The sequence below is a fragment of the Lagenorhynchus albirostris genome, chromosome X (genome assembly GCF_949774975.1).
Source record: "Lagenorhynchus albirostris chromosome X, mLagAlb1.1, whole genome shotgun sequence".
NCBI lineage: Eukaryota > Metazoa > Chordata > Mammalia > Artiodactyla > Delphinidae > Lagenorhynchus > Lagenorhynchus albirostris.
The window spans coordinates 43,610,424-43,631,170 of NC_083116.1; the positions used below are offsets into that span (position 1 = coordinate 43,610,424).

General features: G+C 36.9%; 1 protein-coding gene across 1 annotated transcript in view; it reads left to right on the forward strand.

The window, feature by feature from the left end:
- ZMAT1 (zinc finger matrin-type 1) overlaps positions 1-19,900 on the forward strand; it is a 34,538-nt gene extending 14,638 nt beyond the window's left edge. The window contains exons 3-6 of the mRNA XM_060137230.1: positions 3,955-4,129; positions 5,739-6,023; positions 16,058-16,157; positions 17,711-19,900. Of these exons, the coding sequence (XP_059993213.1) occupies positions 3,955-4,129; positions 5,739-6,023; positions 16,058-16,157; positions 17,711-19,025 (1,875 nt within the window). The 3' untranslated portion in view covers positions 19,026-19,900. The remainder of the gene's footprint in view (positions 1-3,954; positions 4,130-5,738; positions 6,024-16,057; positions 16,158-17,710) is intronic.
- Positions 19,901-20,747: the final 847 nt, after the last annotated feature.

Genomic DNA, 20,747 nt, shown 5'->3' on the forward strand with positions numbered 1-20,747 from the left:
GGCTCAGAGAGGGACAGTAACTTACTAGCTTAAGTTTGGAGAATTTGGGTTTAAACTTAGCCTTTTTGACTCCAAAGCATGTTTTCTTTTCTTCACATCATTCTGCCTCCATTTGTATCTATCAAGCCACTATATCCTTCGTGTCCTTGTAGTAAATATAAGGGAAGTTTTATAAAGCTCGTGTAGGAAACAGTTAATGTGAATCAAGGGATATTATTGAACTCCAGAGTTTTCCTTTACAGTAAATGAAGGATAAAAACAAAATGAACTCGTCTTGCACTTAATTTAGCTACATGTTTTTAAGCACAGTACCATAGAATTCTAGAGTTAAAAGAGGAATGTATAATGTTCTTACTTCTTTAGTTTATTGATTAGAAAACTGAAACCCAGAGGGATAGTGATTCTGCATAGCTAATCTTGGCATGACTAAGCTTAAAAATGATTTCTTCTAATTTCATATCCAGTGTTCTTTCCTTTCTTTTAGTGTTGTCTCCCATTTCTACATCATATTATGAACTATTGGATTTATTTTCATATCTGGTATCCGTGTTAACAAAAGTACTAGATACATTTACTTAAAAGAAATATAATGCCAGTTCTACTTTTTTAAACACCTCATCTTGTTTTGCCCATTGCTAATCTTATTGGCAACTATATTTCAGTCCTTATGTTGATTGGGATTCAATTACTGTAATTACAGATAGCGAAATTGTGTTGGCTGTGGATTGAGAGGACGTAGATTCAAGTCTTAACTCCACCATTGTTGTGAAACCCTGGGCAAATCACTTTACCTCTCTGAGCATGTTTCTTGAGCCTGCAAAATGGGGGCGTAAGATCTCTCTTACTATACTTGTGAGAATTAAGTGAAATCAGATATGTGATTGTGCCTAGCATATCCTGGGACCCCAAAGCTCAAAGATTTAGAGTTAATAAAGAGAGACATGTAATAAAGGGGCTCTGTGATAACTGTGGTTGGAGCCATTTGAATTTAAATTTGAAAAATCACTTTTATGGGCTTATGAAGTACTATTCAGTGTAGAAAATATACAAAAATATAAGAAAATATGAATCAATCATAATTCTGTTGCTTGTAAGTAAGCATCATTTAATTAACTTCTGTTTATATGATTCCAGTATGCTTTCTAAACACACAGACATATTTTTACAAAAGAGAATTGTATGTTGTTTTGCACTTGCTTTTTCATATAAGAACATATTCTGAACACTTTGTCTTATCATTACATCGTTTTACTTTTCTGTAATAGTTTAATGGCTATAAGGCATTATGTTATGTAATGTTGTAGCATATTTTTAAATTTAAATTTCAGTGCCATCTGTAAGTTTGGTACTTAAGCTTGTTAAATAATCAAATCAAAACTATACATGACTTTCCATATATTTGAAAGCACTTCTGTGCAAATATCCTACTTGAAAAGGGGATTTTTTTTCTCTTTAGTATACAGCTTGGTTAATAGCGTCAGACTATCTCAGCATAGTATTTATTGTTCATGTAAAATAGGACAGTACTGCAGAAGATTTGAATTTTAATGAGGTTGCACTTATTAATATTTCCTTTTGTATTTATACTTACATGTTTAAGAAACCATTCTTTGTTCTTTTGTCATATAGATATTTCTATTTTCTTCTAATACTTTTAAAAGCTTTATTTTTTAGGTTAAAGTGTTTGATCCATCTGGTATTGATTTTCACATATGGAGGGTGGTAACATTATTTTCCATACAGATAACCAGGTATCCCAGCAATATTTATTTAAACAGTCCATCCTTGCCTCACTGATTTGTAGTGGCATCTCTATCATAAGTTAATTTATATATATATTTATAATGTTATTATGTTCTATTGTATTGCTTTGTTTGCCTGTCTCTATAATAATTTCACCTTATTAGTATAGCTTTAAAATATGCCATGATACCTGGTAGGGAAAATTTATATGACAAAAAACTCATTATAAAGTTAAAAGACAAGCCACAGATTGAGTGCTATTTATAACCGATATAACTAACAAAGGATTAGTATCTAGAATATATAAAGAACTATATATCAATTAGAACAAGAAACAACCCAATAGAAAAATGGGAAAGTGTTATAAACAGGCTATAGAAGAGATACTTAACTTCAGAAGTGATCATATGGGAAATGCAAGTTAAAGTGATAATGAACTATCTTATCAAAACCATCATGTTCGCAAAAATTGAAATCTAATAGCACTTAACACTTCAGGAGAATATAGGAAGACAAATCACTCATATATGCTACATTTGGAGTTGTAAACTGCTTCAACATCTTTTTTTAAATTATTTTTTATTGGAATATAGTTGCTTGCTTCAACATCTTTGGAGAGAAATTTTATAATACCTATTAAAGCTGAAAACCCTCATACCTTATAAGCCAAATAGTCCATATCTAGGTGTCTACTTTAAAGAAACTCTTGGACATTATATTAGGAGATATATTTACATATGTTCAGTGCAGAAATGCTTGTGATAGCAAAATAAACAGAAACATAACTGCCCCTTCAGTAGGTAACTTGATGGGTAGCATATGGAGTGGAATATTATGCAGCGTGTAATATGAATGAACTAGAGCTATATGTATCAATATGGGCAAATCTTACATAGTATTGAGTTATAAAAAGTTGAAAAGGATATGAATAGACTGATTTCATTTTCATAAAATTAAAAAAATGACAGTAGTACATAATACTGTTTATGGGTACATGCATATCTAGTAAAAGAAGAGAGGCATAGAGGAAATGATATAGACCAACTTTAAGATAGTGGTTACCTATCGGGAGGAGGGGAGGGATTGTTGGCATGAGGAGATAGGACTGTATGTGTAAAATTTCACCTCTTTTGAAAAGGAGATCTGAAACAAATATAGAAAAATGTTAATAATATCTGTTAAAACTGGGCAGTGGGTATGTACTTCAGCTATATTATTTCCTGTGCTTTTCTATATATATATATTTCACAATTTAAAATGCTGTAGAGAGAGGGTAAGTAGTTGCCTCACAGTATATGTTCAGGAATGTTAGTTTCCCTTCTATTTACACCAACATTTTCGTTATTATGTATTTTGTTCTACATTTGTTCAGAGATTTTTCTAATGTGCCTAACCTAGAAAAGTTAATTTCCTCACATAAAAGAATTTTAGAGGTAAGCAGTACAGGGCTGATGTGACAGCTCCATAACATTATCAGAGATCTAGGCATTTTCTCTCTTTCTACTCTGATGAACTAGCCTCTGTCCTCAAGATCCCCCATAGTCCCAGATGACCTTTAAATCTTAATTCCAGAAGCAGGAGGGAAGAAGGTTAGAAGAAGGGTTCATCCTCCATCCTTTTAGGAGGCTTCCCAGAAGTTCTACCCAGCATTTCAGATTACATCTTATTGGCCAGAATAGAGTCACAAGATTACGTCTTGCTGAAAGGGAGGCTGGAACATGCAGTCTTTTAGCTGGGTATATTGCCTAAGATGTGTAACTAAGGAAGAAGAATAAGTTTGATATTAGGCAAAAAAATCTAGGAGTCTCTGTCAAAAACAAAAACCTAGAAGTTATTGGACTCTAAATTACAGCATTATTTTCATTTTAATTGAGATTTAGAGATTTGAAAGCATGTGAAGCCTTTTCGTAAACTTGGTACACATTAAATATATTTCAATTCACGGGTACTGTCCTCAAATTTGAAGAGGTGTAAATTTGGGGTACCTCTGTTATTGAATAAACAAAGTCATATTATATATATATTTTTTTAGAGTGAAAAACATGATCAAAATGTTAGGTTTTATTTTCAAATGCATGGGGAACAAAATGAAGTGCCTGGTAAGAAAATGAAGATGGATGTTAGGAATTTTCAGGTGAGTGTCCTTTGTTGATGTTGTAATTCGAAAGTTTGAGTTATTGAATCTTTCTAACAAGATTGTGCTTATTTCAGATGCATAGGAGTGAAGTAGTGGACAGAAACAAATTTTGTGATCTCTGCAACATGATTTTTAGCTCCCCAGTTGTTGCTCAGTCTCACTATGTGGGGAAATTCCATGCTAAAAAACTGAAGCAATTAATGGAGGAGCATGATCAGGTATCTCCATCAGGATTTCAGCCAGAGATGGGTAAGATGACATTCACTCTTTAACTTCAATGCAGGGTCTCTCTATAATTTTTTCCCATCTCTGCCATCCATTTTTTATTGGAGAGACTTTTACTCTGCCACAGTAACTTGGTTCTTCTTCTGCCTGGTTAATCTCTTTCTGTATCCTTGTAATTTAATATAGAGATCATAATTGCTAGCTGAATTTTAAGAAATGTTGTGACCTCTCCTTTTCAGTTTATTAAATCCAAATAAAAGCAAGTTATTTGCTATGTTGCTATACAGAAAGAACAATAAGCAACCTGAACTCTCCAGTTTCTAATCAAATTATAAAGTCTTAGCTCCTTCTTACTTCTTCCCCTTGGCATCTATCTCATTCTTCTTTTTTTGCTTTAGTACTTTCCAAAACATTACCTCATAGTGTGTGTTCAGACCAATGTCTTCACCATAATATAGTTATGTTGCAGCATTTTCTGACTATAACTATAGCCAAAAAAAAAAGGTATGGAATCTTCTTCTACCGGATTGCTCATTTCTTTCTTCCTATGAATATAAAGAAAAGGTACTACTAGCATTATCAATCAGCAGTTATTGAGTACTTATTTTATGTTAGATGCCAAAGATACAGAGAACTGTAAAACATTGCTGTTTCCTCCTTCCAGTGATGTTGGGCCGCCAGCGCATGAGAGAACTGACCCACAGATCTCACTTCTGGCCTGAAGTGGCAGAGTACACCCTGGAAAACCCAGCCTGTATTTTGAAAATGTGCCTGTATTTTGAAAATGTGTGCCAGAACAAAAAATAAGATGATCAATTCTCTGGAATAAATAATTTACCACATTCTCACTAGCTTCAACACTTTAGGAATAAAGCATGTCTAGCATGGAAATTTTACCAACATTAATTTCCAACTCATAGTGTAGGCCTCATCAGCATTAAAACATATAGTTTTCTTAATAAATGAAACCAGAATTATTTTTAAATTTATTCTAGTCTCTCTAATTTTTGTATATTTGTTTTTCTGCCTGTCAGTCAAGAGGGACAGAATCAGTGTGCCCTACAAGAGAAAGCATCTTGTAAAGCCTTATCTTTAGTCCCCAAAATTCATAAATTTGGGCTCAGAGAGGAGACTAAATGAAAGAGATCTGAAATAACTGTAAATGTGGAAACATAATTTTATAGCCTTAAACAACTGCATAAATTTTATTTTGATACAGACACCACAAATCTGGACTGAATAGGTGATTTACTTTGCTACTCAAGAAAGACACCAACTTAGAAGTTGGTACCATCTCTTTTACCCTCACTAATTTCAAGAACCATCCTAAGACATCTCTTATGCCTTTATTGATTTTTCAGATGAATAAAATTCATTTGAAATACATGCCTAATGCTGAATATTCTTTCCTGTATCTTTGTTGGAGAAACTTGGTGACAGACTTGTATTCAAATTTCTATTCTCACAGAAGGAAATTCGTTTTAGCCTGAGTACCTTTATCCAACAGCCCTATATGGAAAAAGTCCAGAGATAGTAGGTTTTAAAAAAACTCTAACTTTCCCTAATACTTTATAATGAATGCAGCTCTAATAGCTGGACACATGTTGATCACTTTTCATTATGACTATTTCAGCAGGTGTGCCTATTACTACTTCTGCTGAGTCAACTTTTCTGAAGCCCCTTGTTGTCAAGCCTCCTCCAGGTGGGATTAAAGACGAGACTACGCCTTCCTCTTCCAGCAGTGCTTTGGATTTGAATAATCCAAACAAGTATTGTAAGCTCTGTCCTGCTTCCTTTAATGGTCCATTAATGGCCCAACAACATTATGTTGGGAAAAAACACAAAAGAAATGAAGCTAAGAAGAAGTTTGTAGACAAGATAAGAGAGAAACCTCTTCCAGCAAAATCAGATGCAAATGGTAAATAGTAAAATTATCCCAAATCTCTTTCTTAGAAAGTTTATATTTTATTAAACATATCTGGCTTATGTATATACTATTTTGCTTTTACTGAATACAAGGTTTATAATACTCATGGGATCATAGAATTTTCGATAAGGACTTTTGAGTCCATATAGGCCTGTCTGTTGGTTTTCTAGAAAATGAGACCCAGAAAGGTTTAGATGACACTTACTAATAAAATATAGGTATTACCACGGTTTCATGTTATATCATAGGTACATAAGGAAGTATTTTAAATTAGTATCATGTAGTTATATCATTCGGTCACTAAGTATGACTTAAGTGTCTCTTAGTTGCTAGGCTAGTTATTCTTGGGAATACAAATGAAGATATACTATTTTCCCTGAAGGGGCAAGTGTATAACTAATTGGGTTAATAATACTTCATTGCAAGAGGCTGCAGACATGGATTTTTGTGTACATATTTTTGGTAACCAGAGAAGCCAAACATCATGGTTCAGAAAATCTTTATAGAGGAAGTATATGATTTAGATTGATAGCAGTGGGAAGGAGAGAGGATGAACAAAAGAGCTGAGAAAGAGTGGCAAGAATTCAGGTGCAATAAAGATTCTGATCCTGACTGGAGTGATCCACTTGCTCTTCTAACCATATGTTTTTTCATTTTTCCCCCACAGGCACCATCTCACTACTAGTATTTTTATTCCCTTTTCATATTCTCTTCTCCACCCACTTTTCCTCTACTCACCATTATTTTTCAATTCTTTCCTTACTAGACCTTTTTGCTTAATGTGAAAATGTTCATTACTCCCTCCTTGAAGCTCTATTCTTTGTCATTAGTAACTCCTTATGCTATTGTTCTTTTCCCGTGTTTCTATTTATTTTCTGTTTTCTTTGGGGGCTCTTTTTTAAATTCATTGTCTAAATGTAGACGTTCCCATGGTTCCATTCTTGACCTTAATCTATAACGTGATCTAATCCGTTCCTCTGATTTCATCTGTCATCTGTATGCTTATGACCTTTCTGCAAAGCTTTAGATTCATATATTCAAAGAGCAGCTACCTCTTCACCTGTATACCTCATAGCCATTTCAAATCCACTCAGTCATTCAAAGTAGAAACCTGTAGTTAATTGTAAATCCCTCAGCACCATCTACTTCACTTCCTATATCTAATGAGGCACCAAGCCATGACTGTTTTACCTCCTGAATCTTACTGTTACCTTTTCTCCAGCCATGCTTTTCCCATACTAGTTCAGGCCCTCAACATCTTTTCTAGAGTTTTGCTACTCAAAGTGTGGTTTGTGGCCAGCATTATAAACATCACTTGGGAGCTTGTTAGAAAAAAGAATCTCAGGCCTCACTGCAGACCTACTGAATCAGAATCTGCATTTTAACAAGATGCTTAGGTGATTTGTACTCACAATAAATTTTGAGAAGCATTGTTCTAGAATATTGCCACAACCTCTAACTACTCTCCTTGCCATCAGTTTTGTCTCCCCAGATCTACCCTCGGTTTAACCACTAGAGTGTTTCATCTAAAGTGTACGTCTTTTCATGTCATTCCCCTGCTTAAAAGTCCTTATTTCTCTATTTTCTAAGGATAAAAATCTAAGCTTCATAGCTCTCTACCCTCTTGTCCCTATCTCCTTCTCCAGGCTTATTCCCTGCTACTTCCTGCTATGATTTATGTGGGTCAGAATCTACAAACTGCTTATGGTTTCCAGAAACCATTACCCCATTTCTTGTCTCTGTGCCCTTCATGCTGCCATTTTGCCTAGAACATCTTCATGTCCCTCTTCTCTTGACCAACTCCTACTCATTTCACTTCTTTCAAGCCTTTTCACTTCCTTCAAGGCTTATATTCTGTGCTTCCTTAACCTAACTATCTAATTATCTCTCCCTGTGTCTTTATCTCCCACTAGAATGTAAGGTCTTTGAGGGAAGGGACTTCATCTAACTCATCTGTATTTCCAGTACTAGAGATAGAAACTGGCACAGAGTAGGCCTACCTCAATAGAGATTAGTTTAATATATGAATCAGTGAACTATTAACCTTTATTTATTGAGTGCTAACCCTGTGTTTGTACTATTAAGTTTTCTGCTTAATGTGATTCAACATGTCTCCAAAAGTTACATAGAGATCTGTATTTTTATCTAGGATTTTAAAGAACGTTGATTTAGGCAAGTGTAGAAATAGAAGTGGTAGGGCTTCTGAAAGTCGTAGATGTTTGGAGAAATGACAGACTTCCACTTGTTAGGGTATTTTTCCCATCGCTACGCTGAGGGTGATCTGAAATAAGTGGCTTCTAGTTTGTGGCATTAGGTAAATTGAAACTGAGAAGTGTGTCAGCCATGAGAAATGTGTGCACTTTGGTCACTTCTGAAAGGAGGGTCATTTTAGCACTCTGAAGTTTCAAGGTTATTAGATTGAGAGAAGGATTTTGGTGAAATTTTTATCTGGCTGGGGAGGCGAGTGCTGATCATCAGCATAATTTAATCCAGTCTTTGAAGTCATTTTATACTAGCCTCTGAAGATGAAGCTCAAAGAACAGATTTTCAACCCTGCCTTGACTATTTCATTTTGATAACAGTAAACATTTGAGGATTAAAAAAATAGCTGGAGAATTTAAAGTAGCAAATGAGAATTGCAAAGAACAGCTACAGCAGAAGCCCATATTATAAGTGAGCAAGCGGTAAGACAAAAACAGCTTAACCTGTGCCACTTTAACTATATTCACTCTTCACCCATTTTCTCCCTTCTTTCTGTCTCTGCCTTCTTTACTGTCTGCTATGGTTTATATATGTTTCTACTATATCTAATCTCTTTCCCTTTTTCTTCATCATTCTTACTGCTCTCTTCATGTCCCTCATTCAGTCCAGATCTTATTAGCACAGGAATGGCTACCATAACAATATGGAAATAAAATATGTATGTATTTTTAATTTACTGTATTTGTTTTGTTTATTTTACTAATTTCTAGCCCCATTATTGCACTTAGATGTCTCACCTTCACCTGTAACTCAGCATATCTAAAACTGAATTAATAATCTTCCCTAAAACCACCTTAAATTTACCAAGTTTTCTTTCTTTGCCAGTAGTACCACTATTTATTAGTCACCCACACTTGAATCTTTGAGGGCATCTTTGACTAAATTTCCCTATCTCCTATCCGTCCACAGTCTTATCAGGTCTTTTTAGAACTGTTTCTTCTTCCTTTATCCTTCCATTGCATTTTCACTACCATCATCTCACAGTTTAATGCTGTAACCACCTTCTGGAAGGCTTTACTTATACCTCATTGTTATTCTCTCACTACCTAGTAGCAAGATTTCAACCCAGGATCAATTCCACAGTCCACTTGTTCTACTTTTACATTCAGAACACTGAGTGATGCTATGGAGAATTATATAAGGCTAGAGATTGGGTGCCTCTACAGAGTCTTAGTATCCAATCTCTGTGGCCTTTTAGTCCTACTTAATACTTTTCCTTTTCCTTCACTTTCCTTTCAGCAGTGATTTTTAAGCCTACACCACTCTCCAGGACTCTCTTCTACTGTTCAACACTCCCCCTCCTCACAACATTCAGGCAAGCTTATTCCTTATTTCATCAAGAAAAATGTGGCCATCAAATGTGCATACCAAGTATCTTGCCTTAACCAAATAATCCCTTAACCTTGAGTTTCCCTTTAACTACTACACTTTCCCCTTCTCTTCTTTGCCAGGTTTTTTTGGTTGTGTTGTTGTTTTTGTTTTTCAAATATACTCTTAACTGTCTTTACTGATATTCACTCCTCAACTCATTACCATTTGTTGACACACATTCCCCCAGCCCTCCACACCACCACTGTACCGTTCCACTGAAACTGTCCCTCACGGGGTTATTGTGACTTCTAAATTTCTAAATCCAATGGCCATCTTTACTCCATTCACTAAACTTTCCTCCTTTGACATCAGTCTCTCCTGTTCATCCTTACAACTTTGCCCTTTACTTCTTGATTTTTCATGGTCCCCCTCCTCCTCTACCATCTAGTTTAAAGAGTGGTGCTCTCCAGGGTTTTTATCATTATGTTGGTGTTGCTATGCCCACCCATACATTATCCTCAGGACATCTCACCCACTCTGATTGTCTTAACTAACCCCCATCCCCTGACTTCTCCAAAATTAACCTATCTTCTGTCTTTCAAATTCCCATATCTAACTGCCTATTGGACACCTTTACATGAAAATCTCACAGATATATCAGACTCTGTGTGTCCAAATTCAAACTCACCAATGCTTATTCTCCCACCTCCTAAAATAGTGCTTCCTTATGAAGTTCCAATTTCAGTTAGGATCACCACCCACTCAGTCACCAAACTATGCTGAGAGGTATTTTAGACTTCTCTAGATTCCTCCTTCTCCCTTATCTCCCACATTCACTCAGTCATTAAATTTTGTCTGTTTTAATGGTAAGTATTTCACCAATATCCCTGCTTCTCTCTACCCCTACTGTGACCTTTCTAGCCCATGCCCTCCTCATCTCTTGCCTTATGTAACTGTGGTCTCCTTACTTCCAGGCTTGCTCCTCTTAAAATTACCCTCCATATTGCAGTTAGAGGAGAGATTTCTCTAAAACACACAGCTGACCATGTTACTTACTACTTAAACCACTTCAAGGTTTCCCAGCCCACAGAATAAAAATCTAGGCTCCTTAGCATAATATAAAAGTCTCTTTGATGTGATATACTTTTGCCTCTCCCATTTCATCCCCTTATATTTTATTCTGCAACAATTCCAAATTTTAACTAGTTACTGTAAACACTTCTGTGTTCTTTTCATGCTATTTCCTCTGCCTACAGTACTCTTCTCAACTCTTTTAACCGTTAACTATTTTTCATTTTTCCAAGTTTAACTAAGGCATCATCTCTTCCAGTAGCCCTCTTCAGGCTCCCATATTGTACTAAGTGCCTCTGCTTCATTGAATTCCCATACCTCTTAAGCATACTTGTCTTACCTTTTACCAAATGAGATTGAAATCCTCTGTTCATGTGTCTGTTTCTCACTTGGATTTGTGAGCAACCTGCCCAATTTATTAATCTTGTACCTCTAGCATCTAGCATGATGCTTGGTGCCACAGAGGTGTTTAGTGTTGGTTGAACAGATTATTTGAATTCAGCACATCATGCTCATTTCTGTCTCTTCCATACCTGATATTGTTTTCATCCCCTGGAATTCCCTAACTGCTTTCCTTACAATTCAAATCCTTCTTTTCCTCCAAAGTCCATCACAACTTCCCTCGCTTCTCTAGCTCTTGATATTCTCCCCTTCCTCTGATTTTTCATAGGTATTACTGTTCATTGACAGTTGCATTAATTATAGTCCCTTAACTGAATTGGCCCCCTTGAGACAAGGGATTGTATTTTATTCTGCAATATCCTTCTCAGTGCTTTATATGGGAATGAGTATATGGTTTTTCTCAATATTTGATAATTGTTTATTGAAAGGCAGTGTTGTGTAGTGGGATAAACATAGATTTGGAGAAATGTTTGAAGTCAGTTGCCCAGTTGCACCTCAGATTCCTCAGGTATAAAATGAAAATAAGACTACTTCACAGGATTGAAAGAGGATGAAATGAAGCAGTATATACAGTACCCATCACAGAATAGGTCATCAACAAATGTTAGTTTTCTTGAAATATTTTGTTTTCCTGCCGTAATTTAAAAACATGTAAACTGGACATTTTCTGTTTTTCTTCATAAGCTAAATGCCACATTAAGTTGCATTTTTGCTTGCATGTAGCTCTCAGTTGATTTTCCCCAGTTAAGATACTAGATCAATGGTTCTCATTCTTGACTACATACTAGAATCATGCAGGCAGCTTTTAGAAATCCCAATGCACAGGCCATCGCTAAAATCAATTAAATTAGAATCCCTGGGACCCACACATTAGTGTTTTGTTTTCTCTTTTTTAACTCCCCAAGAGGTTATGATATAGAGCCAAGATTGAGAACCAAAATGTTAGACTATAAAGATATGCAGTTCCTCAATCTATCCTTTGAAAACAAAGACCTTAGTCCAGGGAGTTATGAGATACGGCTGTGATTAGGAGAAAAGTGGGCTCCACAAGTGTTAGCTTATGGATGATTCTGAAAGTTACAGGTTGCAAAGAAGCTTGAGTTTCTGGGTGAAGTCAGAAACGGAATCCTAGCAGGGCTGAGGGGAGCAAAGTTTGACAGGCCCAAGGAGCAGACTCAGATAGGAGAATGGACAGTGTAAGGAGCATAGTAGAGGCAGGTTTCAGTAGGATCAGACCAGGAATTTTTATCTTGGGGCCAATAAATAGACTTCATGTCTTCACAGAAAGGGTTTACACCATTTTTATATATTATTTTCTGAGATGTCTATATCCTAGAAAAAGATAAAGAATATCAGTGTGTGAAAAAGACAAAGGCTAAGGTAATAGAAAGCAGACCATAGTTCCAGAACTGCCTCTGGATCTTTCATATGTGACCTGCAGCTGCTCTAAACTACTATATTGCCTATATTATAATCTTCTGGTATAACTTGTGAAGAAACCAAGGAGGAACTGAGGAGAACATTATATACAATATACTCTATAAGCACTAAACAAATATGTAAAACCTCTGAAATATAATCTGAGTTTATAATCATACTGAAGATCATTGACTTGATAATCTAGGCAGTGGTGCTCAACAGTGTCTGCACAGAAAAATCATCTAGAGTGCTTTCAAAAAGTAAGAAAGCCTGGTTCTACCCCTAGAGATTCGGATTAAATTAGTCTTATGTGGAGCTGTAACATGAATATTTTTAGAGTTCTCCACAAGGTTCCAATGTGTAACTAACCTTAAGAACCACTAGTCTAGAGGAAACCAGGATTCCTGCTTATCTTGCATAACTTGGGTGCCCTCAAAATACATGGTATTGGCCAAGTGAATATGAGCCTTAATTTTCCCACCTGTGAAATAAGGTTAGTAATAATTTCCTGAAAAGGGTTGTTATGAGCATGCAGAGTCCTGGATTTAGTCCTCAGCTTTGCAGGAAGTCCAGAGTCTTCAGAGGTGATCAGCCTCAAATCAGGGACTCCGCAAACCAAAAACAAAATTGGAAGGTGCAGAAAAATAACCAAGGAACTGGAAAGGTATTCCCTTAGTGGTTTTCTCCACACATCCTCTGACAATAACTAGCTGGGGTACTGTTAAAATACACAATCCCTGTCCCAGTGAATCATATTCTCCAGAGGAGGGGGTCTAGGGATCTGTATTTTAAACTCACACTCCAGGTGATTCTTTTTTTTTTTAACATCTTTATTGGAGTGTAATTGCTTTGCAATGGTGTCTTAGTTTTTGCTTTATAACAAAGTGAATCAGTTATACATATACTTACGTTCCCATATCTCTTCCCTCTTGCGTCTCCCTCCCTCCCACCCTCCCTATCCCACCCCTCCAGGCGGTCACAAAGCACCAAGCTGATCTCCCTGTGCTATGCGACTGCTTCCCACTAGCTATCTACCTTACGTTTGGTAGTGTATATATGTCCATGCCTCTCTCTCGCTTTGTCACAGATCACCCTTCCACCTCCCCATATCCTCAAGTCCGTACTCTAGTAGGTCTGTGTCTTTATTCCTGTCTTACCCCTAGGTTCTTCATGACATTTTTTTCTTAAATTCCATATATATGTGTTAGCATATGGTATTTGTCTTTCTCTTTCTGACTTACTTCACTCTGTATGACAGACTCTAGGTCTATCCACCTCATTACAAATAGCTCAATTTCATTTCTTTTTATGGCTGAATAATATTCCATTGTATATAAGTGCCACATCTTCTTTATCCATTCATCCGATGATGGGCACTTAGGTTGTTTCCATCTCCGGGCTATTGTAAATAGAGCTACAATGAACATTTTGGTACATGACTCTTTTTGAATTATGGTTTTCTCAGGGTATATGCCCAGTACTGGGATTGCTGGGTCATATGGTAGTTCTATTTGTAGTATTTTAAGGAACCTCCATACTGTTCTCAAATATAATACAAATATTATATATATTAATATATATTATTGTATCTGTCTTCTCATTTTGCTTATCTTACTGTGTTTAGGGTCTCCTTTTTGCAGGCTGCAGGTTCGTAATTACCATTGTTTTTGGTGTCTGTCCCCAGTGGCTAAGATTGGTTCAGTGGGTTGTGTTGGCTTCCTGGTGAAGGGGACTAGTGCCTGTGTTCTGGTGGATGAGGCTGGATCTTGTCTCTCTGGTGGGCAGGTCCACGTCTGGTGGTGTGTTTTGGGGTGTCTGTGGACTTATTATGATTTTAGGCAGCCTCTCTGCTAATGGGTGGGGTTGTGTTCCTGTTTTGCTAGTTGTTTGGCATAGGGTGTCCAGCACTGTAGCTTGCTGGTCGTTGAGTGAAGCTGGGTGCTGGCATTGATATGGAGATCTCTGGGAGATTTTTGCCGTTTGATATTATATGGAGTTGGGAGGTCTCTTGTTGACCAGTTTCCTGAAGTTGGCTCTCCCGCCTCAGAGGCACAGCACTGACTCCTTGCTGCAGCACCAAGAGCCTTTCATCCACACGGTCACTGGCTCAGTCGTTGTTTTTCAAAGAATGCTGCTACACCATGGTGGCTTGGTCCAGGAATCCTTCTAGCTGCAGCCATGACTGTGCTGGAATCAGCCTTCCTCAAGAACAGCCTCACGGCTGCTAGTGGGAGGCCTTCCTCTCGAGACCTCCAGGTGATTCTTGCCAGAGAAGGCTGGGAAACATTGTAGTTTAATACACTGTCATTCTGGTATTGATTTATGGTAGGAGGAGAAATATATATTTCCAGTTCTGAGGTTTTTTAAAAAAATATCTATCATCTAGGGTATCCTCTTTTTTGTATCAGTAATATGGGAAACCAAATTATAATCAGAAGTGACTTGGCAAGCACAAAATCAGAGCACAGGAAGAGAGGATAGTTTTGAAGAATTATTTATTTAGACTTTGACATAACTGGCTGAGCTCTCCTGGGCCCACCACAGAGTATATGTCAATAGTGAACGTAGTCCTCATGTTCTTTAAAGTCAATTTCTTTCTTTCTACTTGACAATAATCTCCTGTTTCTGTGAATAATCTTTGCTTAGACAAGGCCAATACACTTAGTAATAATTAATTTAGTGGCCTTTAAATGATTAAGTTGCTGTTTGATTTAAAAGAAGATGGTCTTCCCTGACCCTAAAAATCTCTGCAGCCATCAGTTTATTGCCTCTTCCTTAGGGTGGGATTGTTTTTATATTTAGCTTATGAAATTTATTAATTTGCTTCTTCAGACCAAAGAGAAAGTGGAAGGTGATAAGATTAAGAAAATAAAACTTAATCTGTCACCTGCTTCCTGTTCTACCTATGAATCAGAATAGAGAGGTAGCTAGTATATCTATTCTATAGTTCTTGACTCTTATGAAGTGGTAACTAGCAGTTTTGTTTTAGAATTTTGCTTTCAGAATTTATCCTGAGAGTGGGGCTCACTGAACCTCTCTCATTTCTAAAATCTGTCTGTAGAAATAACTTTTGGTAAAGTAATGCACTACAGTGATTTCAGGTAAGAGAGTAAGAATTTTCTTTTATTTGTTTTTAATATTTTGGGATGTTTCAAGTTTTAGTTGGGTAGAAAGAGAATTAGGGGCAAACAAAAAAGAGGTTGGTTGAGGGATTAAGAGGCAAAGATTGATTGGGCATGCTAGATTTGAAGTGTCTGTTGTACTTTCATGTAGCAACAATAAACAGGCAGATAGCAGTTTCTTAGGAAAGAGGCCAAGGCTAGAGAGGCAGTGTGGTGTAGTGTGAAAAATTTTGGACTTTAAATTAAGAGACATGGGCTCTGAGAGGCTATCTTTGTTACTAATGCTGTGTGACTTTGACCAAGTCATTTGACCTCTCTGGGCCTTAGCTTTAAATTGGGAAGGCTCAAGTAGATGATCTCTAGTAAATTCCTGTCCAGCTATGTGATTCGAAATGTATTCCTATTGACCTTATTAACTTGAACTCTCTGTTTTTTCAGCATTTAGTATGAAAACCTATGTTTGTCATATTTGTAATATCACCTTTACATCTTTAGAAATGTTCCGGTCCCATATGCAAGGAAGTGAACATCAAATTAAGTAAGTATTTCTTGCCAAAATGCTCCTGTGATACCAAAGACCAGGGCTTCTGTCAAGTACCTTTGCATGTACTTTACAAACTTTCTAGGCATTTATTTCCCTAAGAGTTGATCCTGGGTATGGTTGGTGATATTTGTAACATATTGTATGTTAGTTCCATCTCCCAGGGAGTTCTCTAGCCATGATAGTAACTGACAGAGCTGGCTAACTGGCACTCCTCCTGACCAGACAGCATTGTCCTTCTTTGGAAAGATGCTAAAGGATCATTCTCAGGCTAACCATATAAATTCAAATAATCCCTGTAATCCCTGGAAGGTTGGCTAGTTCCAGAGATTCAGTGATCCAGTCATCATCCTTCCAATGAGGTATAGTGGTTAAGAAAGAAGGTCTTGTTGTTAGACAGAACTGAATTGGAATACCAGATCTATCTTTCTGCCACATATGTAACTTTGGACAGCTCTGACATAAAGTGGTTATAATGAAATATAAAAATATGTGCAAGGTGCCTGACTGGCACATAGTAGGAGCTCAATACACATTTATTCCAATCTGTTTTGTTATTTTAAGGAGGAGAGGATTGAGTGGACAATTGGGGATCGGATAAGTCAGGTAGTGGGACAGTGGGGCACTTAACTATTGTATATTTTTTGTTGTTGCTTTTAAAATCAAAGCATACTATTTCGGTTACATTATTTTAGTGGAAAATATTTATATTATTGAGTCTGAATACTAAGTAGCTAAGTTGTCTCACTGACCAAATTAACCTTCATTTAGACTCTTTTTTTTTTAACATCTTTATTGGGGTATAATTGCTTTACAATGGTGTGTTAGTTTCTGCTTTATAACAAAGTGAATCAGTCATACATAAACATATGTTCCCATATGTCTTCCCTCTTGCGTCTCCCTCCCTCCCACCCTCCCTATCCCACCCCTCCAGGCTGTCACAAAGCACCAAGCCAATATCCCTGTGCCATGCAGCTGCTTCCCACTAGCTATCTACCTTACTACGTTTGTTAGTGTGTATATGTCCATGACTCTCTCTCGCCCTGTCACAGCTCACCCTTCCCCCTCCCCATAACCTCAAGTCCGTTCTCAGGGTTCCAGAATAAATAGCTGTTACATTTATAGATCTGTACAGGGAACTAATAATCAAAAATTTTTTAAAGCAATGTGACATTCAGATCAGACCATCTTTAGGGCATTAAATATTATTGGTCCTTTCCCACACATCCCAACATGCCTTATATTTTTAAGTACTATAGCAGTGTCAAATATGTCTGCTTCTTTGTACCCATATTTCCATTCATCCCAGGCCTGAAAATTTTTTTATGTGTAAAACATTGTGAGGTGCTTAGGAGATATCTGACTATCCCTGCTGCTTCTCTTTGACATACAAAAAGTCACAATTTTTAGCTTTTATATTGAGGTAGGTTTTAAAATTTTGTTTGGGCCTCTGTTGTATTTGTTTTTTCAAACTAATATTTTTGAAAGCAAAGCAAACATTCCAAATAAAATAATCTAGTAACAAGAACTTTCTACTGTCTTGTTTGCAGAGAATCCATTGTTACCAATCTAGTGAAGAATCCAAAGAAGCCACCAGACTCTTACCAAGATGAAAGTACAGATTACATCAAAGTACAGAAAACCAGAGGACCAGAACCAAAGACTTATTTCAGAAAGATGGAAGAGACTTCTTTGGAAGCCTGCAGGTACAGAGAAGCAGTTGATTCCAGATCCAGACATAGAATGTTTGAACAAATACTCCCATGTGAGACTTTCTGGACATACCCAGGACCATACAATATTTCACAAACAGTGGAAAACCAGTTACCTCATTGCTTACCAGCTCACTCAAAGAACACATATGACTCTTTCCAAGATGAACTGGAAGATTATATCAAAGTGCAGAAAGCCAGAGGACTAGATCCAAAGACTTGTTTCAGAAAGATAAGCAAGAGCTCTGTGGAAACCCATGGGTACAGAGAAGTTGATTCTGGACCCAGACCAAGAATGTGTGAGCAAAGATTTTCATTTGAGACTTCTCAGAACTCCCAGCGACCATACGGTACTTCACCAGTGGGAAGCCAATTACATCACTCGTTACCAGCTCATTCAAAGAGGTCATATGACTCTTTCCAAGATGAACTTGAGGATTATATCAAAGTGCAGAAAGCCAGAGGACTAGAGCCAAAGACTTGTTTCAGAAATATAAGCAAGAGCTCTGTGGAAACCCATAAATACAGAGAAATGGTTGATTCCAGACCCAGACATAGAATGTTTGAGCAGAGGCTCCCATTTGAGACTTTCCAGAATTACCCAGTATCATATAGTATTTCACAGGCAGCGGAAAAGCAGTTACCTCATTGCTTACCAACTCATGACAGCAAACAGAGATTAGACTCTATGACCTACTGTCAACCCACCAGAGACTATTTCCCAGAAAAACCAGTACCCCTGAGCCTTAGTCAACAGGAAAATAATTCTGGCCCATACAGTGTAGAATCTGAAGTTTACAAGCACCTCTCCTCAGAAAACAATACCAGTGACCATGAAGCAAGTCATACACGGAAACATCAGAAGAGAAGGCACCTGGAGGAAGGTGAAGAAAAGCCAGAGAAGGAGCAGTCGAAGCATAAAAGGAAAAAGAGTTATGGGGATACAGATCTAGACAAGGACAAGAGCATCCAGAAAAGGAAAAGAGAGGGAGATAAAGTCAGTTCAGGAAAGCTTAAGCATCGAAAAAAGAAAAAAAGACATGGTGTTCCCTCTGAGAAGGAAGAACATAAGCACAAGAAAGAGAAAAAGAAATCTGTTGAAGAAAAGACAGAAGAGGAAATGCTTTGGGATGAGTCTATTCTTGGATTTTGAACTTTTAGCTTTGTTTACCCAATGAGAAATCGGTTAAGAATAGGGGAATTTAGACAAAGACAGGAACATCCAATGAAGAAAAGGAGAGGTGAATACAGTCAGTGTCAGTTCAGGAAAGCTTAGTTTTTTGTGTGTAAAAATTGAAATTGAATTGAAAGAAAAGACAAGCCTAAACCTAGTCTCTGAGAAAGAAGAACCTAAGAAGAACCTAAGAACATAAGAGAAAAGGAAGCCTGTTGAAGAAAAGACAAAGGTGTCAGTGCTTTAGGATGAGTCTTCTCTTGGATTTTGAACTTTTCAGTTTTGTTCACTTAGGTTGAATTGAAGAAATAAGTTGAAGAGTTTGGTTTTGTTAAATTCATGTTATTGAATTTTCCTAAGTGGACAGTTACTTTAACTGCTAACAAAAGCCAAGTGAAATAAGAGTATTCAATATGCCTTTTCCTCAAGTTATTTTTCCTCATTTATTAAACTGAAAGAAAAATTACATGTTTCCTATGTATAAAGTAATTTTCCTTAATGAGGCTGTCTCTGCTTCTACAAATTGCTGTGATAGTGAATTACTTACCTGTGGGAGATAATTTATTTTAAATGAATCACCAGGCATTACAGAATCCATCCCTTCTTTGGGTTTGTGTTAGTGTTGGTGGTATTTTATTGTTGTTATTGTGTGTTTGTTTATGTTTCTTGGTTTTCTCCAAGGAAAACATGTGAAGCGATTTAGACTGATTTTTTGTTTGTTTGTTAAATCTAATTTGCAGTGTATTTTTGTATTTTCTATTTCTGAAAGTGGAAAATGAAACAGTCTATAGTAAACTAAGATGATATATGGTTTTAAAGAGCTCTAAAAAAGTACTGATAAAAATCAGTCTATATTCTGGAAATGTTTATATTATATTAAAGTGTTTTAATTTCTACGTATTGTTTTATGTAAATGATCATTTCCCAGCTGGATATTATCTTACTTTGGGAGTGAGAGGGGAAATAATTAAACAGTTTGCACCTCTGGGGAGATCACACTATAAAGTTTTAATAGTTTCATTTATCCTACATCTAGCTTAGGAAAAGCTGATATTCAGAGTTGAGCTCAGTTTTAAGTTAGAAAAATATGACCAGCTAAATACTTGAAACTGAAAAAGGAAGAATTTATAAGTGGGAGAGGACTGTGAGGAGGGGGCATTACCTTTATTTATTTATTTATTTAAAATTTATTTATTTATTATTTATTTTTGACTGCATTGGGTCTTCGTTGCTGCGTGCGGCTTTCTCTAGTTGTGGCGAGTGGGGGCTACTCTTTGTTGCAGTGTGCAGGCTTCTCCTTGCGGTGGCTTCTCTTGTTGCACAGCACAGGCTCTAAGCCTGTGGGCTTCAGTAGTTGTGGCACGTGGGCTCAGTAGTTGTGGCTCATGGGCTCTAGAGTGCAGGCTCAGTAGTTGTGGCGCATGGGCTTAGTTGCTCCACGGCATGTGGGATCTTCCTGGACCAGGGCTCGAACCCGTGTCCCCTGCATTGGCAGGCAGATTCTTAACCACTGTACTGCTAGGGAAGCCCAGGCATTACCTTTAACTTGTTTCATCTTGATTATGCTTTTTACTCTGGTGCTCCTTTTTTTTATGTTTTATGATAAACACCTCCTGTAAGCATTTGAGCATCATCATGGTATAGTATAAAGAGTCGTAGCCTGGGAATCTAAATCCCAGGATTCTGGTCTCAGTTGTACCA